The following is a 24,972-nucleotide window of genomic DNA, read 5'->3' on the forward strand; positions in this document are numbered from 1 at the left end:
TTTCTGCTCTATATTTTTGGCATCTTTGCCATAAGTTAACTGACTATAAATAGATGATTTATTTCTGGACTTATTTTCTATAACGTTGCTGTTTTATGTAAATGATAGTTTTAATTACTATAGTTTTGTAATGTAACTTGAAATCAGAACTCTCGATTTTTTTATGATTGCCTTAGCTATTTGTGGTTCCATACAAATTAAGATTGTTTTCTATTTTTATGAAAAATGACACTGAGATTTTGATAGAGGTAATTCTGTTCATAAGGAATAATTCTTCCAACACAGATGTCAATATAGTACAAAATATAGACAAACACGGTAGTGAAATGGATCAAGATTATATTTTATTGCACATTTGCTTATAAGTCTGATGCTTTTGGATCAAGCAAAACCTCAATTCTTGAGTTAGTTTCAACCACATTTCTATCATATCAACTTAATTATAGCAGTAAATTGCCTGTATGCACCCCTAGATTTCTGCCCCAGGAACTAGAACATTAACTTGTCTCAATATGTCTTCGTACTGTAGCAAGAGTAAACATTTGTTTTTGTTTTAATTTAAGCGCTCCAAACCAAATCAAACAACAAACTGTAAAGAAAATCTATTCATATGACCAGGCTCTGAGAATTTCTAAATGAGAAACAACAAATCAACCTTCTATTCATTTCCTGTACGTATAATAAAACATTTATTTAATTCTTTTAACACTTTAATAAACTGATCTGCTCACAATTATGATCCCCTCTCCACCATAAAACAACACACAATGACTACAAGTCTGAAAGAGTATTATCTTGGAGGTGTTAAGAAAGCATGTTTATATTTCTTTTCCACTGCTCTCCATATCTTAATGCAAAATGGAGAATGTGCTATCCAAACCCAAATATGGCATTTAAGCATTTCAAGTTTTAAATAGATACAGAACATTCATAGCTTGATGAAAAGACACAAAAACAGAAACACACTACTAAAACAAAAATAAAATTTTAGCCAGTAGCAGATCAGAAATAATGGCAGATGCTTTAAGTTTATGAGTGTCAATATAATAAAGGTGCAACAGATATATGGCAAATCCTAAAATAATGAAGTCATTTTCAATTTATCACTTTTAAATCTTAGACTTCATTCAGGTTTTCCTTTTAAGACTATTCAGAACAGAAGTTTCTATTTAAATTTAATGTAACAAGTTTTTCCTCACAATTTTACATGAAATGTAACTAAAATCACAATTTGGAGGATTTTTTTAAAATCACACAAACATTACACTTGAGTGAAGAAATTACGTGTCCTTATTTCATCTAGAATGAATCCTATCTTTCTTGTCATATTTCTAGAATTTTCTTTTATATTTTTGAACTACCACAATTTATGAAAAATGCAACTCCAACTGCAAGGCAGACTAGCATCCATGCTTATTCCACATAGGTACTGCCAGTGGTCCCTGTGGTGTCCTTTCAACAATCACAAATTCATCAGGGTTACCAACTGCTTCATAGAAAACCAGTAAGTCCTGTATTGCACGTTCTTCAATCTGAAAGAATGAAAAGTAAAAAGACTTTCTTTACTCTTTAAATTTACAAACTACGTACAATTCTATTAGCTTCCGACCACATTCTATGGACTCTATAGCAGAATTAAATGAGGTATTCCGTTATCCTCTTGTCAAAAGTATTTGCAGCTAAATTCCATCAGATACTTTTATTACTGTACAAGTCTGGCTCTCTGGTCTTTCAGCTAAATCTGAAATTTCTGTTTGTATGTTTTGGCAGTGCTCAGGGAACCATATGCTGGGGACTGAACCCAGATAAGCCACAGGCAATGCAAATGTATCATACTGTCCTATTTCTCTATCCCCTATATCTGGAATTTTGTGTGTGTTTTGGAGGCCACTTCCATCTTGGTGCTCAGGGCAGCTATGTAGTACTTGAGTTCAAACTGAGGCAAACAACATGTAAAGCATGTACACTGACTTTTGAACTATCTCTTTGGTCTCGTAAGTCTGTGGAATTTTAATATCCCCCACTCCACCCCGCATACACACATACAACAAATTATTTTCCTTAGAGACGGTGTCTGTTGCTTATAAGCTGAGCATCTCATTCAAGTGTAGAGCTAGATTACTGTCAAGTTCCCTCTGGTCAATTCCTTTATTTTACTTTGTCATTTTAAAAATTTACTTTCTCTTGGGGCCATACCAGGGCAGTGCTCTGGGATAGAAACAAACACCTAAGCCCCTGTACTATCTTTCCAACCCCATCTACTGGTCACTTTTAAGAGCTAAAACAGGGGCTGGAGTGATAGCACAGTGGCTAGGGCATTTGCCTTGCAAGTGGCCAACCTGGGTTCGATTTCCAGCATCCCATATGGTCCCCTGAGTACCAACAGGGGTGTTTCCTGAGTGCAGAGGAAAGAAGAGAGAGAGAGAGAGAGAGAAAAGAAAGAAAGAAAGAAAGAAAGAAAGAAAGAAAGAAAGAAAGAAAGAAAGAAAGAAAGAAAGAAAGAAAGAAAGAAAGAAAGAAAGAAAGAAAGAAAGACATTATATATCAGGAGTCTGAAAATGTTTGCATTATCACAATTGCTCTAAATAACTATCCTGAATACATTCTATTAACACTTCAATTGCTGAATGTTTTACTTTGCATTTACATTTATTTATTGTTTACATTTATTTTATTTATTATTTACATTTATTTATTGGGTTTTGCACCATACCTGGCAATGCTCAGGGATTACTCCTGGTTTGGCAATCAGGAAATCACTCCAGGTGGTAATTAGGGTGCCATATGGGATGCTGAAGATTGAACCTGGGTTGGCCATGTACAAGGCAAGTTTCAAGTTTCCTACATAATGCTATCTCTCCAGCCCTGCATTTTCACTTAAACTTAGTATGTACTTTTACTTCTACTTTTACTATACAAACAATTTTCTGAAGATCTAAGATGAAATGCAATATAATTAAAACTTCCATAATAAAATTTTCTAGGCACATCATTTACCTGAATCAAAGCCAAGGGTTTTTCTCGACTTCTGATAAGAGCTGCTTCCTGTTGTAGTTCTTCTTCTACAATAGATGCAAAAGTGACTGGGGGTGCCACGGATGGAGTAGTCAATGAAGAAGACAGCCAGGGACTGAAAAAATATTAATAGTTTTCAATCTTCCTAACATTCTGCAGAAGAAAATCTCTAAAATACTCTTGAAAAAAACTTTAAAACAATTTTTTCCAGTAATGTATAAAGTCCCTAGGAACTTTTACATCTCAATTACAGAATTAAGAGGTGAGAAACAGAACAAAAAGGAAAACTAATGTATTATTCGGATCAATGCTATAGAGAATATTTTGGAAAACAACAAAAAGTGGGATGAGTCAAACAGCAAGTTCCTGACAAAACTTTCTTTAGTATCATTCAGTTTCCAATTTCTTTCAGAGCTAAATAGCAACCTAGCTTTAGAGGACCAAAAGCTAATCAATTAAACTTACTTGAGACTATCTACAAGGGGTAAATCTAAGATAGGATTGATTTTTGCACCTAGAATACCATGAGAAGACTTTATTTTTGCACCTAGAATACCATGAGAAGACTTTCTAAAAAAATGTAACACTGTCGTCCCATTGTTCACTGATTTGCTTGAAGGGGCACCAGTAATGTCTCCATTGTGACTTGTTGTTACTGTTTTTGGCATATCGAATATGCCATGGGTAGCTTTCTAGGCTCTCTGAGAGTGATAGAAGAATCAAACCCAGGTTGGCTGTGTACAAGGTAAACACCCTACCCACTGTGCTATTGCTCCAGTCCTTCAACAAATGCCAAAATTAGAAATTAAAGATCCTAGTAACATTCTAAAACTGCTTATTAATAGAAATATAGGGAAAGAATTATAAGCTTGACTCAGAAGACAAAAATGTACACACATTTTCAACAACAATAAAATACAATTAAAAATAATCTTGTGTTATAATACTATATAGAGCTTTAGTAGTTAGGAAGCCTGAGGGTCCACTGGTAATTCTCAGACAATGAGGTTCAATGTGAAGGGAGAGTGCTATGCTGCTCAGGAACTGTGGCTCCAGGAATTATCTGAACTACCTCAGCAAAGCTGTACAGGACTATACCCAATGATGCTTCGGAGACCATGAAATGAGGGAGATGGAGTCAGGGTTGAAAGCATATAGAGCATAGTGGCATGTAACACCTGTATTAGTTCTCTAGCCACTAGGATGCTTAGTTTTAATAAAATTCTAAGGCTTGAAACTTGCTGGATATCTGATATATATTCAAAGACATCTCTGGAGTGTATTTAAAAATTTCAACTCAGGTGGGAAAAAATTAACTAGAGAAATTTATTTAGTTTATTAACTAGAGAAATTTACAGATAAAATTATTATAAGATGATAAAACTGCTAGAATGAATCTTAAAATAAAAAAAGAAATATACATATATATATGTATATACATGTGTGTGTATATATACATATAAAATAAACATTTTGACTGGATGGAGTCTAAACTCAGATTCCATAGGTTAGATTTCTTGAAAGATCTTATAGTAAATCTAAGGTTAGCAATTTAGAAGCTTTATAGAGGATTAAAGTATAACAGAAAAATGACAGATTTAAGTAGTGCTCAGAAATCATCCTAGGATTAGGGATCGGCTAAAGTGTTTTGACACTCTCAAAGACACACAAAAATAATGTAGAGCCTATAATCATTTAACTCTAAGTAAGTAGATTACAAATTCTCATCAAAAATGGTATGTTACTAGCTTACAGGACTGAATGTTATGACTAAAGTATCTTATACAGTTCTTAAAATGAAAATCTAAGGAACAAGAGCTAAAGTACAGCAATTTATATATTAAGACTAATAAAAATTTTTCATATTTATCATCAGATTTAAGAGCTATAATAAGTCTATATAATAGGAATTACTATTCTAATTTCATATTACAACTGATGCTTAAAAAGATTCACAGACAAGAATTAAACGGGTAGGGCGTTTGCCTTGCATGTGGCAGACCCAGGTTCGATTCCCAGCATCCCATATGGTCCCCTGAGCACCGCCAGGAGTAATTCCTGAGTGCAGAGCCAGTACTAACCCTTGTGTGCGACGAAAAAAAAAAAAATTAAATCTGTCTCATAAATTTATATCAGAATTCTTTCAAGAACTGATTTGATTTTCAATGAATAAACTACTCACTAAGGACTGGAGCAATAGCACAGAGGGTAGGGCGTTTGCCTTGCACGTGGCCAACCCGGGTTCATTTCCTCCATCCCTCTCGGAGAGCGTGACAAGTTACCGAAAGTATCCCACCCGCATGGCAGAGCCTGGCAAGCTATCCATGGCATATTCGATATGTCAAAAAACAGTAACAAGTCTCACAATGGAGACGTTATTTGTACCTCCTTGAGCAAATCAATGAACAACGTGACGACTTTTGTTTGTTTGGTGCTGCAGTACCAAACTCATTACAAATTTAACCCAGTCAACTAATTCTTCCAGAATTTTATTGTTTAAAAAAAAACAAAGCTATGATTAAGCAAGTATAAAAATTTTCCACCTTTTAAAAAATAAAGCATTATTATACTTTAGATATTTGCAAAACAGTAGAAGCATTCCCAGTAGACAAGTACATATAATATTTAGCGCTTTGAAAATAAAAGCAACCTAATTTTTTTTTTTTCTAGCTTTGTGGGTCATACCAGGTGTTGCACAGGGGTTACTCCTGGCTCATGCACTCATTACTCCTGGCAGTGCTCGGGGGACAATATGGGATGCTGGGAATCAAACCAGGTTGGCCGTGTGCAAGGCAAACACCCTACCCGCTGTGCTATAGCTCCAGCCCCCACAACCTAAAATCTTTTCAAGAATTCAAGAACATTAACCTGTCAAATTTAGATACCAAATAACTTTTTCCCTCTTATAGTTGGCTTGAATAACTTTTGTATCTTAATTATAGATTTTTATCTTAAGATTAAAGCAGATTTAAAAACATAAAGTGTAGGATAACATAGCCTCAGGTAGTTTAGGTTTACTGGGTTACTCCCATCACAGTGCTCCCATTCCTCTGTTTACTTGTAACTTCTTTCTTTGTGTTCTGTTGACTTGTAAATAGTTTTTCTCTTCTCCTTGAGTCCTTTACATAGTTTATTCAGAGCCAAGTCCTTTTGTATGGGCACAGGAAGACTGTAGCAAATGCTATGCTTTTGTAACCTGGGAGTCATTTGACTCTGCATGTTATTTTCCTCCTGGGCATCTATCTGTTCTCTTGACCTAAGCCTCAGCTGCCCTTATTTCCTAGCACCCCCAAAAGCAGGGTCCCAATGTGGGATGGGACAGACGAGTTGTGTGAGGGCAAGCGGTGAGTTGTGTGCTACCCTGGCATCGAGATGGGCCTGGCCAAAGTGCCTAATGCTTAACTATAAGTTAAGAGCTTGGTCATGGACAAATGCTGTCATGATCCAAAAGTAACAATGAGACTAGGACCCTGCTAGAGATAGGAAAGACTAATCTAGTCTGAGCACTGTAGTCTGAGATTGAAATGGACCCAGGAGAGCTGCCCTACAAGCCTCAATGTATTTCTTACTGTGTCCATACAAAAAATAACTAGTATTAAGATGTTAATGAGTTCTTGGACTAAGGAAAGAGAAAAACCATAAGAAGTATTTTGCCTGCTGGCAGTCAGGAAGGGCTTTTGGAATGCTGGCCCTCAGGAAGGGCTTTCTTATGTTGATTTTGCTAAGGGAGGAATGTGTGTAGCCTAGAGGGCAAGGTGGAGAGAGACAAGTAGGGGGAGAGACTACTAATGAAGAGGAGGAGAATCCAGAGTGAGAGGGGGCGAGAGCCAAGACAGAGAAGTGGGGAGAGATAGGAGTGAATGGAATAAACAACAACTGATCAATCGACTGGCTTGGCCCTTGTTTCCTCCTCAGTCTGCCCCATGGCCCGGGCCGCCCCCCCTGAACACCGGGGGCAGCCAACAGGAAGAGCCACCCGGGCTCTCACCCTCAGCACCCCCCATGTTTTTTTTACAATAAAGTGTCTCACCATTTTTTTTCTTTTGCTAATTAGAAACAAGATTTTTCTTGTTTCTATTTCTATTTCGTATTTTCTGAACAGAATTACATAAAGGGACATTTAAGTGAAAATGAAAATAGAATATATAACACTAAACAAATTCCACAGATGCCCTTTTCTACATACTCATAAATAACAGTAACCCATGGGAGGAGGTGGTAGAGACATCACATCTGTCACCATCAAAACAAAAATGTATGATTTATGAAGTTTCCCAAGTCTCCCTATTCCTGTTCCCCTTCCTAAAGACCATAAATACAACCACTGAAAGTATTTAAGAGTCAAGTCCTTTTTCCTCGATGAAGTTTTCATACGGCCTTATGTCTTAACCTATCATTATTTGTTACCTTTTCAGAACTGCTAAACTGATTTTCAATTAATATATTCCTTATGATTTCTTTAATACTGTCATATTGTACTATATTTTATTCTTACTCTGTCATTTAACTCCCCTGTGTGCAGATTTACACTATTAGATATCAAAACACATTTAAGGTTACACACCTTAATATGCTTAATTACTTAATATAATATGCTTCACATATACTCAGGAGAGTACACAATATTATGCACATTTTAGGTAGCACATAGTTTGAAAAATCAATATTTGATCTGTTGTATTTTATTGCTTTCTAAAAAGTTTACTCAGAACCATAGCGGTAGTACAGCAAGTAGGCCCTGCACGTAGCTGACTGAGGGCAGATCCCTGGCACCATATATTTTCCCCTGAAACTTACAGAAGTGAGTGTAGAGCCAGGCATAAACCTGGGCGCCACCAGGTGCAGCACAAAAACCAAAAAAAGTTTAATCATACATTATGATTAAAAATGAAATAAATTATTTTATCTCTGCGATTAGTGCTTTAAAACACACGCTATAACATACTCTAAAAAAAATGTTCTGGGGCTGGAGCAATAGCACAGCGGGTAGGGAGTTTGCCTTGCACTCGGCCAACCCGGTTTCGAATTCCAGCATCCCATATGGTCTCCCGAGCACCGCCAGGAATAATTCCTGAGTGCATGAGCCAGGAGTGACCCTTTGCATCTAGGAGTGTGAGCCCCCCCCAAAAAAAAAGTTCAAAGTAATGTAATAGCATATGCCATTTTTCACAAGTAAAACTCCTGGTGTCACAGCACACTCTAGTGACCAACTGTGAAATCACAGATCCTTAATATTACAAATTATGAATTAAACGTTCATACCTTAAAAATCTACCCTAAGTACATGATATGACTTACTATATTAAAACAAATGGTACTTTAAACAAAGAAACTATTTAATTTATTCATTTAGTCTTTCACTAAATGTTCAGTAGGCACTTACTACAGATTTAAAGAATATTCTAAGCACTGGATACAATGAACAAAGAAATTAATTTTTACTCTCATTCAAAACATAGTTGAATAAAATACAGAACATTAAAGAGTCACAATAGAAATACTAAGTGCCTTGAAAAAGTAACAGGGAAATGATTCAGTAAAGGAAGTCAAACTTCTCTGACCAAATAGAGATTGAAAGAAGACTTGATTCAATCAACTAGTCAACAAGTGGGAAGAAGAAAATGATATTTGAGACGTCAAGAGAAGCCCAAAATAGCTAGGATAAGAACATGTTGAAAAATAAAAAATGAAATTTGCAGGAGATACAATATATGCTGCCTTCATGAAATCTAGTTAACACGCTGGTGGGTGGTGTGGTGCTACAACGTTGTGTGCATATAACCCAATCATTAACAGTACTGTTAATAAGAGTGCTTAAGAAGAAAAATAAAAATTCTAGCCTTTATCTTAAGAGTGTCAAAAAATTTAAAAAAAATAACCTATTTCAATAAGAAAAAAAAAAAAAAACTATGGGAAAGACCCATCAAAAGGCTACCTGGGAGGCCAGAGAAGACAGCAGTGGGAGGCAGATTTGCTTTTGTAGTGTTGACCCTGTTCAATCCCTGGATACACATATGTGTCGGTCCCTCAAACACTGAGTGATGCCTGAACTCAGCCAAGAGGAAACCCAGAGTACAGCTGGGGATGCTCAAACTCTTCCCAAAATAAAAAATACTGAGGCCATGTGAGTGAAAGACTACAGGAAGGTTGATGTTAGTGTAAATAAAGCTTATTATATGGTTTTGAGAGATACTAAATTTTTGTTCAGTCTAAAATATTGAAGGAATTAGTACTTCAGGAGAATCCAAATTCACAGAATAAAAAAAAAAAAACATTTCTCATGACTTCCACCCCATTTTTATTGAGGTGCCATGATTTTTAGAAGCATCAGTAATAACCTGAAGATACTTGTACCAATACCATACCAACCACCATAATGTACCATTACCCTTCCCCGTGCCTCAATCAGTTAAGTTTCCTTCTATAAATCAATTATCCAGTTCTTTTGTCTTTTGACATTGGTTGCTCCCTTACTATGTTTCTTCCCGCCCTCCTTTATAAAAATGGGCAGGAAGCAGAAAGTCAGTACAGTGGGTAAGGCACTTGCCTTGTAGATGGCTGACTTGGGTTCAATCCCCCGCATCCCATATGGTTAGTCTCCCAAGCACTACCAGGAGAGATTTGAGTGCAGAGCCAGGAGTAACCCCTCAGCATCGATGGGTGTGCTACCCCCCACCAAAAAAAAAGATATAACCATAACTTTTTTACTCCAAAAATCCTTTAGTATTCTTTTCAAATATAAATAAATGACTAGTTTTGTCAGAGAAAAACTGAAAGTACCCAAAAGTATATTAGCAAGTAAAGATAAGCAGCTTGTTTCAGTCATACAGTGAAATTATCAGAATTATCAGTGAAAAAACAGACTGACCTCGTAAAATAAATACAACTAAATGAGTTTCAGGATAAATATTTTTAAAGCACTTAACTGAAGATGCCACTGATATAAAACTCTATACTGACAATTTAAGTAGCAATTTAAACTGACAGAAGCAGATTAGCAACTATATAGGGAGCAAGTTGAGCAAGATAAGAAAAGACAAAGAAGCAAAATGAAATTTCTGAAGATGATAGTTTTATTACTATAATTATTAAAGTATATAGCTGATATTATGAATGCTTAGATGTCAGCACCATATATGAAAGAATTCATAAAAATGTGCTTATAAAATTTTAGAGAATATTTCTGAATATAAAGCTATCACAGAACATTTCAAGACAGAAAGCATATAAACTTATAAACATATATTACCTTGTAACTTTGGGAGGCGGGGAATTTTCAGTTCCTTTAAAGCAAACTTTTTTGACATGATCTCCTGAACTATGGTCAGTAATACTTTGTTTTTCTTCTACTAATAAATCCCGGAATGACTTGGATGTAACTGAATGTATAGAAGTCGTCCTATAAAAAACAGATCATGATTAAACATCCATTTTTAAAAAGGTCACTACTAAGTACAATGATGAGTATACGAGAATTTTCCAATGTTCTTTACCGCTGCTACATTTTCCAATACAGTGCTGCAATCTTGTAATCCATGTTTAACTAATGAAAAGGAGAGTACACCACCCACCACAGCAGGTAGCCCCACTACAATCTTCAACCCCCCCTGCTCCTTCTTCCTGCCTCACCAATCCAGAAGAGTGCTGTGAGTGGAGAGCCCTGGCAGAACTCGCCTGGGAGGTACTCACTGCTGCAGGTAGTGGCCCTGCAACCTCCACCCCACCTCTCACTCTAGAGGGAGCCACCACGAAACCACAACAGCAAGTTTCATCAGAGAATCTCTATCCCCCAGCTAAGGTGAAGCAGAGAGCTGAATAACTGTTGTGGCTTTACACAGGTAACAACGCCACCCCTTCCCTTCATCTATAACCGCCCTACACAAATTCTGCCCCATTGAAACCTTCAAAATATTTGGCCAGAGACCAGGATTATCTAGACATGGGAGCTGCAAACACCTCCTCGGTCAGTAACCAAGTTAAAAGCAGCCACCAACATGGACACCAGATCTGCGAGAAGGTGCAGCATGTCTGGAAATTCTTGGAGACCAGTAGTAACTAATTAAAGGCAAACTAGTTCAAACATGCTATGATTGTGGTCAAGTACCAACAGATGTGAAACCTGAAAGGCTATCTGGTCCCCCAATGGCAAAGAACACATATACTTCCATCCAGGTCAGCACACAACCATACCCTCACTATTGCACATAATAAGAAAAAGCAAAGAAATTCACCTGTACTAATGGAGGATGGGGCTGGAGTGATAACACAGCGGGTAGGGCATTTGCCTTGCATGTGACCAACCTGGGTTCAATTTCTCCATCCCTCTCTCGGAGAGCCTGGCAAGCTACCAAGAGTATCCCGCCCACACGGCAGAGCTTGGCAAGCTACCTGTGGCGTATTCAATATGCCAAAAACAGTAACAACAAATCTCACAATGGAGATGTTACTGGTGCTCGCTCAAGCAAATAGATAAGCAATGGATGACAGTAATACAGTGAATGGAGGATGACAAAAAACTTTGAAGGATATCAAGCTCAGACCTCTCTAATCTCCCTGATGTGAAATTCAAAGTGACAATTAGTCTGATCACTGAATTGAAAACAACAGAGCTCCAACAAGAAAAAACAAAGAGAAAACAAATCAGGAATCACCTATTGAAAAGCAAAGTAGAATTTAAAAATACAATGGAGTGAATAAGCATCAGAATGACAGAAGAGAAGAATGAACTGATGTGCTCAAAAACCAGATGCAGGAAACCATACTGCACTGTCCTATTGTTCATCGATTTGCTCAAGTGGGCACCAGTAACGTCTTCATTGTGAGACTTGTTGTTACTGTTTTTGGCATATCAAATACGCCACGGGCAGCCTGCCAGGCTCTGCTGTGGAGGCGGGATAATCTGGGTAGCTTGCCGGGCTCTCTAAGAGGGATGGAGGAATCGAACTCCGGTTGGTCGAATGCAAGACAAACGCTCTACTTAGTTGTTCTATTGATCCAGTCCAGGAAACCATACAAAAAGAAGGGAAAAAAAAGCATCAAAGTTGTACAGTATACATTCAACAAGGGTTATAGGGGTTAGAAAAGAGACTGGAGAAAAAAGTTTAGGTATGAAAAATTAGAAGTAAAGATTCCTCAATCTGAGGATTGACTTAAGACACCCAGATATAGGCAGCTCAAAGAATTAGAAATATCAAGACACATCGTAATTACAATCCTAAGAGCTAGAGACACAACTCTAAAAGCAGCAAAAGTAAAGCCCAAAACTACATATGAAAGATCCCCAATAGGGAGAAATAGTGGGAACATTGGTGGTGGAGAATGGGCACTGGTGGAGGGATGAGTACTCAACCATTATATGACTGAAACGTAATCACAAAGTGTGTAAGTCTGTAATTGTATCTCATGGTGTTTCATTAAAAAAATTTAAAAAATAAAAAACAAAACAAAAAATTAAGAAATTTTTTTTTAAATCCCCAATAAAAATTACAGCAGTTCTTTCAAATGAAATTCTACAGGCTAGAAGGGAAAAGTACAAAATATACAACACACTAACAGAAACAGAAATCCAAACAATACTTTATCCAGCTAAATTGTTATTCAAATTTAGTGATACAACAAACAACTTCAGTAACAATCAGCAGTTAAAACTGCTCTGAGTCACTAAATCAGCACTGCAAGATATACTAAATAGTTTCATAAAAAAGGCCAAAAAGCAACAGAGTGATAGTACAGAGTGTAAGTTGCTTGCCTTGCATGAGACTGACCCATGTCTGTGTTTGATCCCCAGGTAGGACATGTTTCCCTGAGTACTGCCAGGAGTGATCCTTGAGCATGGCAAAAGACTCACTTCAGAACCCAGGCTTAATTGTATACTCTAGAGTTAGTTACTTAAACACACACACACACACACACACACACACACACACACACACACACACAATCACTTAAGATATTAAACTCTAGGAGACATTTTAGTATGATCTATTCATATTTAAAAGCTATCCATATTTGGCCAGAGAGATAGTCATTAAAAGTGCTTGCCTTATACATGGCCAAGCCTGGTTTTGAAGACCAGCATTGCATATCCCTGAGCCCAGAGCAAGAAGTAAACCCTAACACAGTGTGTGTGTACACACACACACACACACACACACACACATATACACACGTGTGTGTGTGAGTATATATGACTCAAAAGGGATATGGCTCAAAAGCTAAGTGCATGAGTGCACGTCTGTGTTTGACCCTACATTCCACAATTTTAAAAATTGTAATAAGTAACACATACAAAGGAGTAACTACTTGCCTCCTCCTAAAAGCACACATATCTGAAGGTTTTTATTGACAAACATAGTTAACTGTGGTATAAAGTTGTATATTATAAGTCAGTTGGGAGCACTGCTGGAAAGTATACTTGAGAAAATCCGTTGTGTATATTCAATAAATAGCTCATGTCTTTAAATATGTAATCTTTACTTGATCTGTATAAAAAAGTACAACTTTGTCATAGTCACACCAGTGAATTTGGAGGCTACTGGGTCAGGTAAGTATCTTTTACCCTAAAAAAGTTCTCTTTATAAAGATACTCATAGTAGTATTTTCTAAGAATTCATATATGTGGGAATATAAATATACTCATAAACTATCTTAAACATACATGTTCAGTAATCATGTATAATACTGACTCATAAAATGTCTTCACAGATTTCTTTAAATAAATTCCATTATTCTTTCCATTGATCATGCCACATTTGAAACAGAATCTGATTTCCCATAATTTTACTAACTCAGAGGCTCTGGATATTTTCCATTTTAGCAATCCTGGAAATTTTATGGTGAGGCATTGGTAGTCACATAAAAATTAATCCAGACTTTGTTCCAGTGCTAATGTAGCCTGAAATTTTGCTTTAATAAAATTTCTAGTTCAAAAATATAAAATGTTTCAGGTTACATTACTGAAAATGTTTTTGTAATTTATAGGTTAGTCTAAATGGAATTTGGAAAAGTTGCATTCATACATCAAGCAAAGCTGTAAAGGTTGTGTATTCTTCAATATAAGATGACTGGTGAAAAATGCTGTATGATATTTCCAAGTAAAACAATACATAACAAAAGTGGCTAATCCCCTTAAATAGTGTTTTTCCACGTAAGATTTAAAATTCAACTGGTTAGAACTTCATTCAATATAAGAATCAGTCACCTTTAATATTCAACACCAGAACTTAACATAGGCAGCAGAAATACAACTATTAACAGAGTCAATAAAATATGTGAAGGTATACTAGAAACAGAGGACTAATTTTTGATTTGCTAACAAATTCCATATTAAATTTAAAATTAATATTAACATACTATAAAAACATCTAAAGAAAAATTGTATAAGATGATTCTCATGATATATCTTTTACAAGAATTAAGAAAAATCTGGGGCCGGAGTGATAGTACAGTAGATAGAGCATTTGCCTTGTACACAGCCAACCCAGCTTCAATTCCCAGCATTACAATTTTTCTTAGACATTTACAGGTGATATTCACATTTATACCATATGTGTGTATGTGTGTGTGATTAAAAATCAAGGGATATTTTCACTCCCAGGAATTTAAGGAAAAAAATTGTTCAATAATCAAATAATAATTATTTTCATTAATACCAAGTATAAAATTCCTGAATAGCAAACAACATAGTATACGAATATATTTTTTAGTTTGGGAGTCACACACAGCAGTGCTCAGGGGCTACTCCCAGCTCTGTGCTTGTAGGCTATCTGTAGTGCTCAGAGGATCAGGTGGCGCTGGTTATCGAACCCATACTTCCTCCATGAAAAGTACGCACACCAGAAAGGTAAGCTGTATCTTTGAGCTTTTAAATACATTCTTAAGAACTAAAAATGTTTCCCAATCCCTGCCAAACTTTGAATAAAATTTATATAAAGAAGCAACAATTACATGCATTTTATAAATATGATTAATTATTATTTGTAGAAAAAATACCTTACACTTGTGGTGGGATTAGTGATGGAACACTGGATTTAAAATACCCAACTATGAATAACTTAGTAATTCACAGTGCTTTAATAAAATAAATATTGAAAAATAAAAAACAAATATTTCAAAAAAAAATTTAGTCTACTTTCAGCACGCAATACCTTTATTGCGAACTACAATACCCAACAGGAGAGAGAACAAAAGGGAATGCCCTGCCACAGAGGCAGGGTCGGGTGGTGGGGGTGAGAGGGATACTGGGAACATTGGTGGAGGAGAATGGGCATTGGTGGAGGAATATAATCGATCACTGTATGACTGAAATGCAAACATGAAACTTCCTAAGTTTGTAACTGTACCTCATGGTGATTCACTAATAAAAAATTAAAAAAATAAAAATACTTCAAAAAAATTTTTAAATATATACATTACATATATTTTAGTTACCTCATAACAACCTTAATATATATATAATATACATATATTTTACAGTTACTTCAGTTCATTGTTCAAGAAATACAAATAAAAAGCAGTATAAAGATTATAAAGACCTGAAGGGCCAGAGCACTGTACAATAGGTAAGGATGCTTTCCTTGCATGCAGTCAACCAGGGTTTAATTTCTGCTCCCAAATATGGTTCTTCCAGCCCCACCAAGAGTGATCTGAGTATAGAACCAGGAGTAAGCCCTGAGCACAGCTAAGTGTGGCCTCAAAAAGTCTCAAGGGTCATAAAAAAAGTGCTTAAATAATTAATTTTATAACCACTCTGACACTTTTCGTTTGATAATTCAGAGTAAAACAATCTATAATTTATCAGATAAATTTCTGGGATAAATAAAAAAAACATTACTCACTGGACTATATTTAAAATGTCTAGTCATGTTTAAAAATGTCTAGTCATGCTTAAAAACATGATATAATAAACATCACTTCTTTCATGGTCACCAAATTAGATTACAAAGGAAAAAAATAACTTTATTGTACTTTAGACAAGGTTAATAGCATTCTTCCCACATATTTAGAATTCTCATTAATATGCATTCAAGTGGGCTAGAGTGATAGCACTATGGGTAGGGCATTTGGCTTGCATGCAGATAACCCGAGTTCGATTCCTCCACCCCTCTCAGAAAGCCCGGCAAGCTACCAAGAGTATCCCGCTCACAGGGCAAAGCCTGGCAAGCTACCTCGTGGCGTATTCGATATGCCAAAAACAGTAACAAGTCTCACAATGGAGACACTACTGGTGCCCACTCAAGCAAATCGATGAGCAACAGGATGACAGTGATGATGACAGTGATGATGCATTCAAGTCTCTTTTGAAATTTAGGTAGTTTTTTAGGGAGCCTAAACTCATTTTGCTAATAATTACCAGGTACTTTTTTTTTTCTGTATATGAGGGGGAAATAATTGGAAATTTAAGCAGATCAACTTCTTTAATTCTTTCCCCTGAAATCCCATATAAATAAATAGGAAAGTAATCAGGAAAGTATAAAGTCAAAGATGGGAAAAAAAAACCCTCAAGGCATTAATGCAATGGCAGAGTTAAAAGTAGTAACACACTGTTAGAGGATCAAAGAGAGTTAAAAGGGTACTAGAGGAATGGCTCAGAGCTTGAAATAACTGTTTTGCAGCCACAAGTTCAAAAACTGTGTCTCTCATGGTTCCCCTGGCTATCAGGAGTTCCAAAGCATCAACAGGAATGCCCTGCCTCCCTCAGAAAAAGAACAAAATGAATTAAGTGACAACTGATGTAGCAGAAATAATAGAAATCTGATTATCAATTAACTAGTACAGTTACAGAAATGAAGTTCAAACTCAAAAGACTGTACATTAGAGACATTTATTAAGTACAAATCCGTGAAGTAGACATGAGGATTTAAACAAGAAAACTGATTCACAATTTACTTGTGGAGTAGTTGAGAATTTCAGATGTCCTCCCTTATTTCAGTGTGGTCAGATAATTGTACCTCTTTATCATGGCAGAAGAAAAATTAAGACACTTGAAAGGAGAAGGCAGAGTGAATTGTTGCATACGATGTGAAATCTGTATTAAAAACCTCAGTCCTAACCATAACCTCTTTAGTCATCAGCCTCCAGAACACTGACAATCAAAAATACACCTCATCAGCAAAAGATACTCAGTGATTACTGGACTGTATTGTGGTTCAACACCCAGGATACAAAAACATTCATTTGAAAGGACATATAGCACTGTCGTCCCATTGTTCATCGATTTGCTCAAGCGGGCACCAGTAACGTCTCCACTGTGAAACTTCTTAAACTGTTTTTGGCGTATCGAATACGCCACGGGTAGCTTGCCAGGCTCTGCCATGAGGACAGGATACTCTCAGTAGCTTGCCCGGCTCTCCGAGAGGGGCGGAGAAATCGAACCCGGGTCAGCCACATGCAAGGCAAACACCCTACCCACTGTGCTATCACTCCAGTCCTGAAAGGATATATGAACACCACTATTCATTGCAGCACTTATCACAGGTTATGGAATTGACGTAGGTATTTAACAACAGATGACTGAATTATGTTTCACACATATAGCACAGCGGTAGGGCGTCTGCCTTGCACGTGGCCGACCTGGGTTCGGTTCCTCTGCCCCTCTCGAAGAGCCCAGCAAGCTACCAAGAGTATCTTACCCACACGGCAGAGCCTGGCAAGCTACCCGTGGCGTATTCAATATGCCAAAAACAGTAACAAGTCTCAAATGAAGACGTTACTGGTGCCCACTCCAGCAAATCAATAAAAAACAGGATGATAGTGACTCTGACATATACATATACATATGTGTGTGTGTGTATATATATACATATATATATACACATATATATGTGTGTGGAGAGAGAGAGAGAGAGAGAGAGAGAGAGAGAGAGAGAGAGAGCGAGCAGAATATTATGTAGCTATAAGGAAGAATGAAATCATGTACTTCACTGCAACATGGATGGAATTGGAAGATATCAAGTTAGGTGAAGTCAGAAGAGGACAAATACCAGATGATTTCTCTTAATATGTAGTGTACAGAACAACAAGATGAGGAACTACAAGGTAGTAAAATGGGAATATTTAGATTACTCTTGAGTCTAGAGGACTGGAAGGAGAAGAACAGGGAAGTAAGAAATTGGGGGGAAATAAGAAGAGGACAAAAAATACAGGGGGGAGGGGACTTTGGACCCATCAATGGGGTAGAGGTGTGGTATACATACTTATATATCTAAACCAGAGGGCCAACAAAACTAAAGGCATGAAGTCCAAATTACAACAACCAAACTCAAAAACATGCTTGACAAGGAAGGAGGCAGACTGTCAGGGTGAGAGGGAATTCTGAGAAATGTGCTCCCCTCACTAAATAAATATATAAAACAGGAAGATAAATATGTGAAAACTAAAAGGGTGAAACATCAGTAAATTAGAGAAATTTTATGAGGAATACCTAATGTGAATTCTAGAGAAAACAAAGAAAAGTATCAAAGTAGCATATAAGATGTTCTTTGAAATAAAAAATACATTTCTCTTCATTGAACTTCCCTGTACCAAAGAGAAAAGAAAAAAGAACTCTTTGAATGATCCTTAACTTAGAACACTGTTCCAATCTATCAGTCAAGCAAGGGGAGAAAGAGTTTCAGAGTATTAAGAGTTTCAAATATCCATATTCTTTTTAATCAGAAAACTACTGGATTTTTATATCATCAAAACAAAATGAAACAGAAAAACAAACCAGAAATGGGGAGCAAATACTGGAGAGATGGGGGGGAAAAAAACCCAAAAACCAAAACAAAACAATTCCCAGTATTATAGTAAAGTAAAAATCTCAAAACGACAGATTCTCAAAGTGTGGTGAGAAATATGCCTCCAAGAAAACAAAATCGACAGATTATCAGGTATGTTTTATCATAAAGAGCACTACGTTAGAATTTTGGGAGGGAGATTAGTGACTAGTATTGAAATAGCAATGGTAAAACAGAGGGAGGGAAAGCAATCCTATTCATGATATGACTGCTGTGAACATTAATCAGTCACAAAAAGGGAAGGTGTGGTGCATTAGTCTATTGCCTTTTATTGTAAGTCTTAGAGAACTACTATGCCATTATATTTCTAAAACTGCTTATATTTCAGTTTGATCAAGTATTTTTTCATTGAGTCTGAAAAGAACTTCTTTTGAAACTAATTCTGAGCAAAAAAAATACAGTCAACTATCCATTAGCTGGATTCCCTAACTGAAGTAAATATACCACTGCTCACTTATCTTTTGTTTCTAAGTGAACAAAAACTAATTTAAGGCATGCCTAAAGTTTTATTTTTATTAAGGTCAAATGATCCAAATGTGATTTTCACTCAAATAGCAATACATTTCAGTTCCAACTCAATGTTGCAGTGTCTTCTCTATAAATCCTTTAGAAACAGTAAACAAATCAGTTAATGCATTGCCTTATCACAAGAAACCAGCATAGGCTCTGCATGTAGAAGGCATACACAAATATTTTGATACTTAAAAAAAAACTTAATATTGCCATTTTCTTGAGCTTTAACCTTTATTCTTGGAATATTTTATTTTATTGGAACAATCTATTTCATTTTCCTTCTCTTGTGATCATGTTTTATCTCAACTAATGGATCTGAGAGTCAGTGATTTAGTATCACTGTCACGATGAGTGGGTGATCTTTAATTAAAAAAATAATAATTTCAATTTTGAGAAAAATAAAATGGTTTCTTGAGATAAATGGCAGTCTCTAAGATCTTCCCTCAATTCTTACGCAGAGAACAGGTTTCTACTGATCTCTACCTTGTCCATCACACTACACTACAGCTAATTTCAAATTATTGTATGTTAGAAAGAAAAGAGAGGAAGAGAAGGGAACAGTTAAGTATAATATATTTAACATATTCCAAAATTGCTATGTGATCTTTTTTTAGAGAATATTATGATTAATACTAACATCATGAAACTATTCTAGAGGAAATACTGGACATAACTCCCCCATTTTTTTTTAAATAAAAAGACAATGAAAAACTTGGATTTTAACTACACAAAGACATTCATGATGCATAAAGGAAAAGACAAATTAAAAATTTGTGGTAAATTTTTAAAATTTACCACAAATGTGGTAAAAACTGGTTATAGTTTTCTTATCAAACTTTTAAGATAGATTTTACTTACAAAATATAAAGTTAAAAAATAAAATATAAAGTTAGAGTGCATTTTAAATTTGCTTATATAACACTAATTGGAATACCAAAAGAAATCATACACCTGTACAAAAACAAAGTGAAAATCATAATGCACTGACCAGACGAGACCCAGAACGGCCATACACAAACGGCTCCTCTGCTCCTACAAGACCATGATCCCAGAGGCCTACTAACTAATTTCAACACCCAGCAGCTTCTTACAGAAATGCCTCTAGACTGTGAACTGAGCTGCGACCCCATGCCACCCCAGGAGGGGAAATGTTTTTCTCTCTCGGCTTTTTCTTTCTGCAGTGGCGGTGGCCCCGTGGTGACCTCCATCTCATAAAGCCCACTAACTGGAGGTACGAACTTGCAGTGACGCAACTTCTGGCAGAAATTTCTCTGGACTTAATTATTAAAATACCAGAAATCCAGAACTTCGCAGCCACTGTCACAGCCGTGCGACCTCATATACTCTTCATTCTCAGCAATGTAAAACAAACTATCAAATGATGCCTTGTTAGCAAGTTTGATTGTTGGGGGAAAATACCAAATAATAATAGTGAGTTTTCTGTTGAAATATTGAATGTAATCAAAGTATTGAGAGAGTAAAGTGAAGATCATTAGCCACACAGGTGGGGGAGGTGGGGTGGGATAGGAGGTATACTGGGGTTCTTGGTGGTGGAACATGTGCACTGGTGGAAGGATGGGGGTTTGATCATTGTATGACTAAGACTTAAACCTGAAAGCTTTGTAATTTTTTTCATGGTGATTCAATAAAAAAATAAATAATTAAAAAAGTGTAAAACTATTAAAAAAAAGAAAATCATAATGCATTGAAAAAAGAGCAAAAAAAAAAGTCAATTCCAATTTTGAGAGAAATTAAATATTTGAAAAAAAACCCTCAAACACAGGAGAGAATAAAATCTAGAAACTGAGGATATAAATTAATGCCCAGACATAGCTTATTTTAATAAAAACTAGAGCATACCATGCCTTCATTGGTTTGGGAGGTTTTGAAGTAGTTAAAGCTGTTTCCATGCCATTCATTCCTGAACTACCTTCCTTGGTAGTCATTGCAATAATTTTTCGTTGCTTCTGAGAAAGTTTAACTCCATGAAGATTCATCTTGCTAGAAATTAAGGTAAATTAAACAAATCAGTTTTACTGCTTTTGAAAAAGTTTAATTACAAAAGAAATCATTTTGCTTGCATTAAGTTTTGCTTATTAAGTTTACAGATACTTATATATCTGACGTGATTTTACTATTATCAGCAAACATGGCCTCATATTTAAATAGTGATAAGGCTAGTTTATACTATCAATGATTATTGAGTTACATGAGTCCTCCTACCAATACACATGTATCAGAAAGAACTCAGAACAGTTATTTAGAGACAAAGTTCTATGGCTGAGAACTTATAACTGGAATTATGTACTATTTGGCTCCTTTTACCAGTTTTATGCCCCTTGCACCTGGTAACCACCAATCTGCTTTCCGTTATTCGTGAGACTGGCCAAGATTTTCTGTTTCTTTAATAAATATTTTTGGCAACTAATTTTGTTAATGAGGGATTATATGAATCCTTTTACTAATACATATGCATCAGAACTAGATCATAATGATCATTTTAGAGACAAATTTTTGCCCCTGAATAAATACTATATTATACTATATTGCATAAGAGCTGAACAATCAACCTAACTCATTCTCCAGCATTCAGGCACACATTTTAAACATTTTAAAGTCTGTATTACATAGAAAAGGGCTTACAATTAACTACAACATCAAATGCAGAAAATAATAGTAAAGTACATATTTCCAATTCTTTAGGGCAGAAATATAATAAGAGTATTTCCTCTTTTTGTTATTTGGAGGGAAAATATTGACACACTGACAATGTTTAGGATTTATTCCTGGATCTATGCTCAGGGGATCATATATAGTACCAGGAATCAAACTAGAGTTGGTCACATGCAAGGCAAGTGCCTTAATTCTAATACTAACTCTCTGTCCCCAGTATCCCAACACCCTCTTCCCCCAGCCCAGACCTCTTGTATTCTGGGTCACATCTAGCAGTGTTAAGAGCTTACTCCTGACTGCAATCAGGGATTTCTCCTGGCAGTGCATATGAGGTGCCAGGGATAGAATCTAGGTTGGTTGAGTGCAATGAAAGCTCTCTGACTGCTTTACTATCTCCCAGGGCCCAGTATTTCCCCTTATGTGATTTTAACAAACCCCAAATTTGTCTTCGGCGTTGTTCCACATTTTTGTCTATTTTCTTCAATTTGCATTATGGTTCTCAGATCTGTGACAGGAGGACTAACAGGACTGAAAGACAAAAACACTTGCTTTATATCATACTGGCTTACCTATAAAATCTAACCCTCAAGCAAACTTCACTGAAACTGTAGATCAATAATATGAGGCTAATTTAGGTCTATTTCATCAGCTGTGACCAAGTTCACATACGTAAATAATAACTAAATACACCCAATTTTATGTTAAATGATATAACAAAACAATCAAAGAAAAAATATTCAATAGGAAAAATAATTCACTGAACTCAGTAGAACTCAAAGTAATATTTAAAATTTTATTTTAAGATGAATGAATTAAATACTGCCTTATTCTTTAAACACATTCTTACTAATGCTGATAAAGTATATGTAATTGGAGATGACTTAATAATACTAGTTTTACCACAATGAGAACAATTCTATAGTTTTTTGAAATGGGCAATTTTAACATAAATAAAACATATAATGTAGCTAAAAATGTTAATTGTTTGTGGGCAGAAGCTATAGTATAGTGGATGGACAGGGTCCTTGCCTTGCATACAGCTGACCCAGGATTAATCTCCAGACCCCATGAAGGCTCCCTGACCCCTGCCAGGACAATCCCCGAGCACCTCCAGGTATGGCCCCAGAACAATTATTGTTAATTCTTAAGAGATAAAGTTATTTTTCTTTTCTTTCATTAAATTAAAAATCTAGTTATAATTCCAGTGAGCACTTTGAAAAAACTACTTCAGTTTTACTTATGTCTAGCTCATTCTGCTGTAAAAATGTTCCATTGTTGGGACCAGAGTAATAGTATAGTGGGTAGAGTGTGTTTACCTTGCACCAGGTTGGATCCCTGACACCCCATATAGTCCCCCAAGCCTGCTGGGAGTGATCCCTGAGCACTACTGGGTATGGCCCCAAAACAAAAATAAAACAAAATCTCATTCAAAAAATTAAAAAAAAAAATCTTAATATTTTAAATATCTGAATATTTTAGTTAATATTTGAATACATTTAATTTTCTATGAATTAAAATTTATATAGGTTTAAAATATGCTTCATTAAACTGTTTCATCTGATATGGGCCAGAGAGGCAGCACAGTGGTAAAGGCTGTCTTGCACTTGGCTGATGAGGGTTTGGTTTTGAGAACCACACAATAAACTCCTGAGCACCAAGTCAGGAGTAAGCCATAACTGCAGCCAGGCACGTCCCAAACCATCAACCCATATGACTGTCCATTTCTTTATGCCTGACTAAAAGTATTTCTGACGAACAAGTAGAGCAAAGAATGAATATCCTACCTGAAAGAGCCAGTAACCCAACTGGAAGAGCTTGTAGTATCAACTCGGTTACTAGGAATGGGCTGTGGAGCAGATATTTTACGTTTTGGTGATGGTTTTAAATCTTCTCTAGAATAGGTAGGAGGTGTACCATTAACATATGGTTTACTTTTTCCCTGGAGAAAAAAAAAAACAAATAAATGACAGCAAACACCTAGCATAGTAGTTAACACAGTCTAACCATATAGGTCAAACCATCTCACGAGTAAAGGACAAACATCTAGCATTTTCAAGTTAGTTCTAGAGTTTCATGCATTAACCACTGTTCAAACCACATCAGTGTCTAAAAATCAATTACTATGAGGCTGGGAAAAAACTTTCAAGGCAAACAAGTATCATAGTAAATTCTAATTTAATTGAGTATTAAAGAAAAATGTTAACGAAAAATTTGATAAAGTGACACAAAGCAAAAACTTTAAAATTAAGGATGACTTTAATATGAAGTAAAATAAAATTTCAGGGGCCGGAGCGATAGCACAGCAGGTAGGGCGTTTGCCTTGCACGCGGCCGACCCGGGTTCGATCCCCGGCATCCCATATGGTCCCCCAAGCACTGCCAGGAGTAATTCCTGAGTGCAAAGCCAGGAGTAACCCCTGAGCATCGCTGGGTGTGACCCAAAAAGCAAAAAAAAAATTAAATAAATAAAAATAAAAATAAAATAAAAAATAAAATTTCAGTAAAAAGTCATAAAATTTAAATAATCATAACAGTACTTAGAAACATGGACACTTCAAATCAAACCCTAAACCTAATGCTATTTACAATACATCAAGAAAATTAAATGAATGTCATATTCCCTGCCAGGACAGATTGTACTTTTACTGCCAGAGGGTCACACTATACTTTCAACTTTCCTATAAACCTTAATTATCTTCTATATCAACCTTAGTCAATTTAAACTATTCCCCAAACTTCTACCCTATATTCAAATAATCAATTAATTAGTACTTGATAGACAGAAGACACCATGAATAAAGGAGAATTTTTCCTTTGTCTCACAAACTTCTAGAAGTTCTAACATGGTTTTGTACAGTAAATGAATAAAAAATGACTAGCAATTTAGGCATTTTATTCCCTACAGGTTAAGAATAATGAAATAAAATGTTAAGAGGTATCTAAAAGTGATCGTCATAATATGGATTTTGCAGCCCAATGTCAATTAGTATTAAACT

The 24,972-nt window shown here is 35.9% G+C and overlaps 1 protein-coding gene across 5 annotated transcripts in view; it reads right to left on the reverse strand.

Moving 5' to 3' along the window:
* Positions 1 to 322: 322 nt before the first annotated feature.
* The window catches only part of IBTK (inhibitor of Bruton tyrosine kinase), a 78,426-nt gene continuing 53,776 nt past the window's right edge, over positions 323 to 24,972 (reverse strand). For all 5 annotated transcript variants that reach the window (XM_055136407.1, XM_055136409.1, XM_055136406.1 and 2 more), the window contains exons 23-28: positions 23,762 to 23,916; positions 22,413 to 22,505; positions 21,165 to 21,305; positions 10,265 to 10,414; positions 2,998 to 3,130; positions 323 to 1,532 (exon numbers count right to left, since the gene is read on the reverse strand). In XM_055136407.1, the coding sequence (XP_054992382.1) occupies positions 1,401 to 1,532; positions 2,998 to 3,130; positions 10,265 to 10,414; positions 21,165 to 21,305; positions 22,413 to 22,505; positions 23,762 to 23,916 (804 nt within the window). In that variant the 3' untranslated portion in view covers positions 323 to 1,400. The remainder of the gene's footprint in view (positions 1,533 to 2,997; positions 3,131 to 10,264; positions 10,415 to 21,164; positions 21,306 to 22,412; positions 22,506 to 23,761; positions 23,917 to 24,972) is intronic.

The sequence above is a fragment of the Sorex araneus genome, chromosome 4, assembly GCF_027595985.1.
Source record: "Sorex araneus isolate mSorAra2 chromosome 4, mSorAra2.pri, whole genome shotgun sequence".
Lineage (NCBI taxonomy): Eukaryota > Metazoa > Chordata > Mammalia > Eulipotyphla > Soricidae > Sorex > Sorex araneus.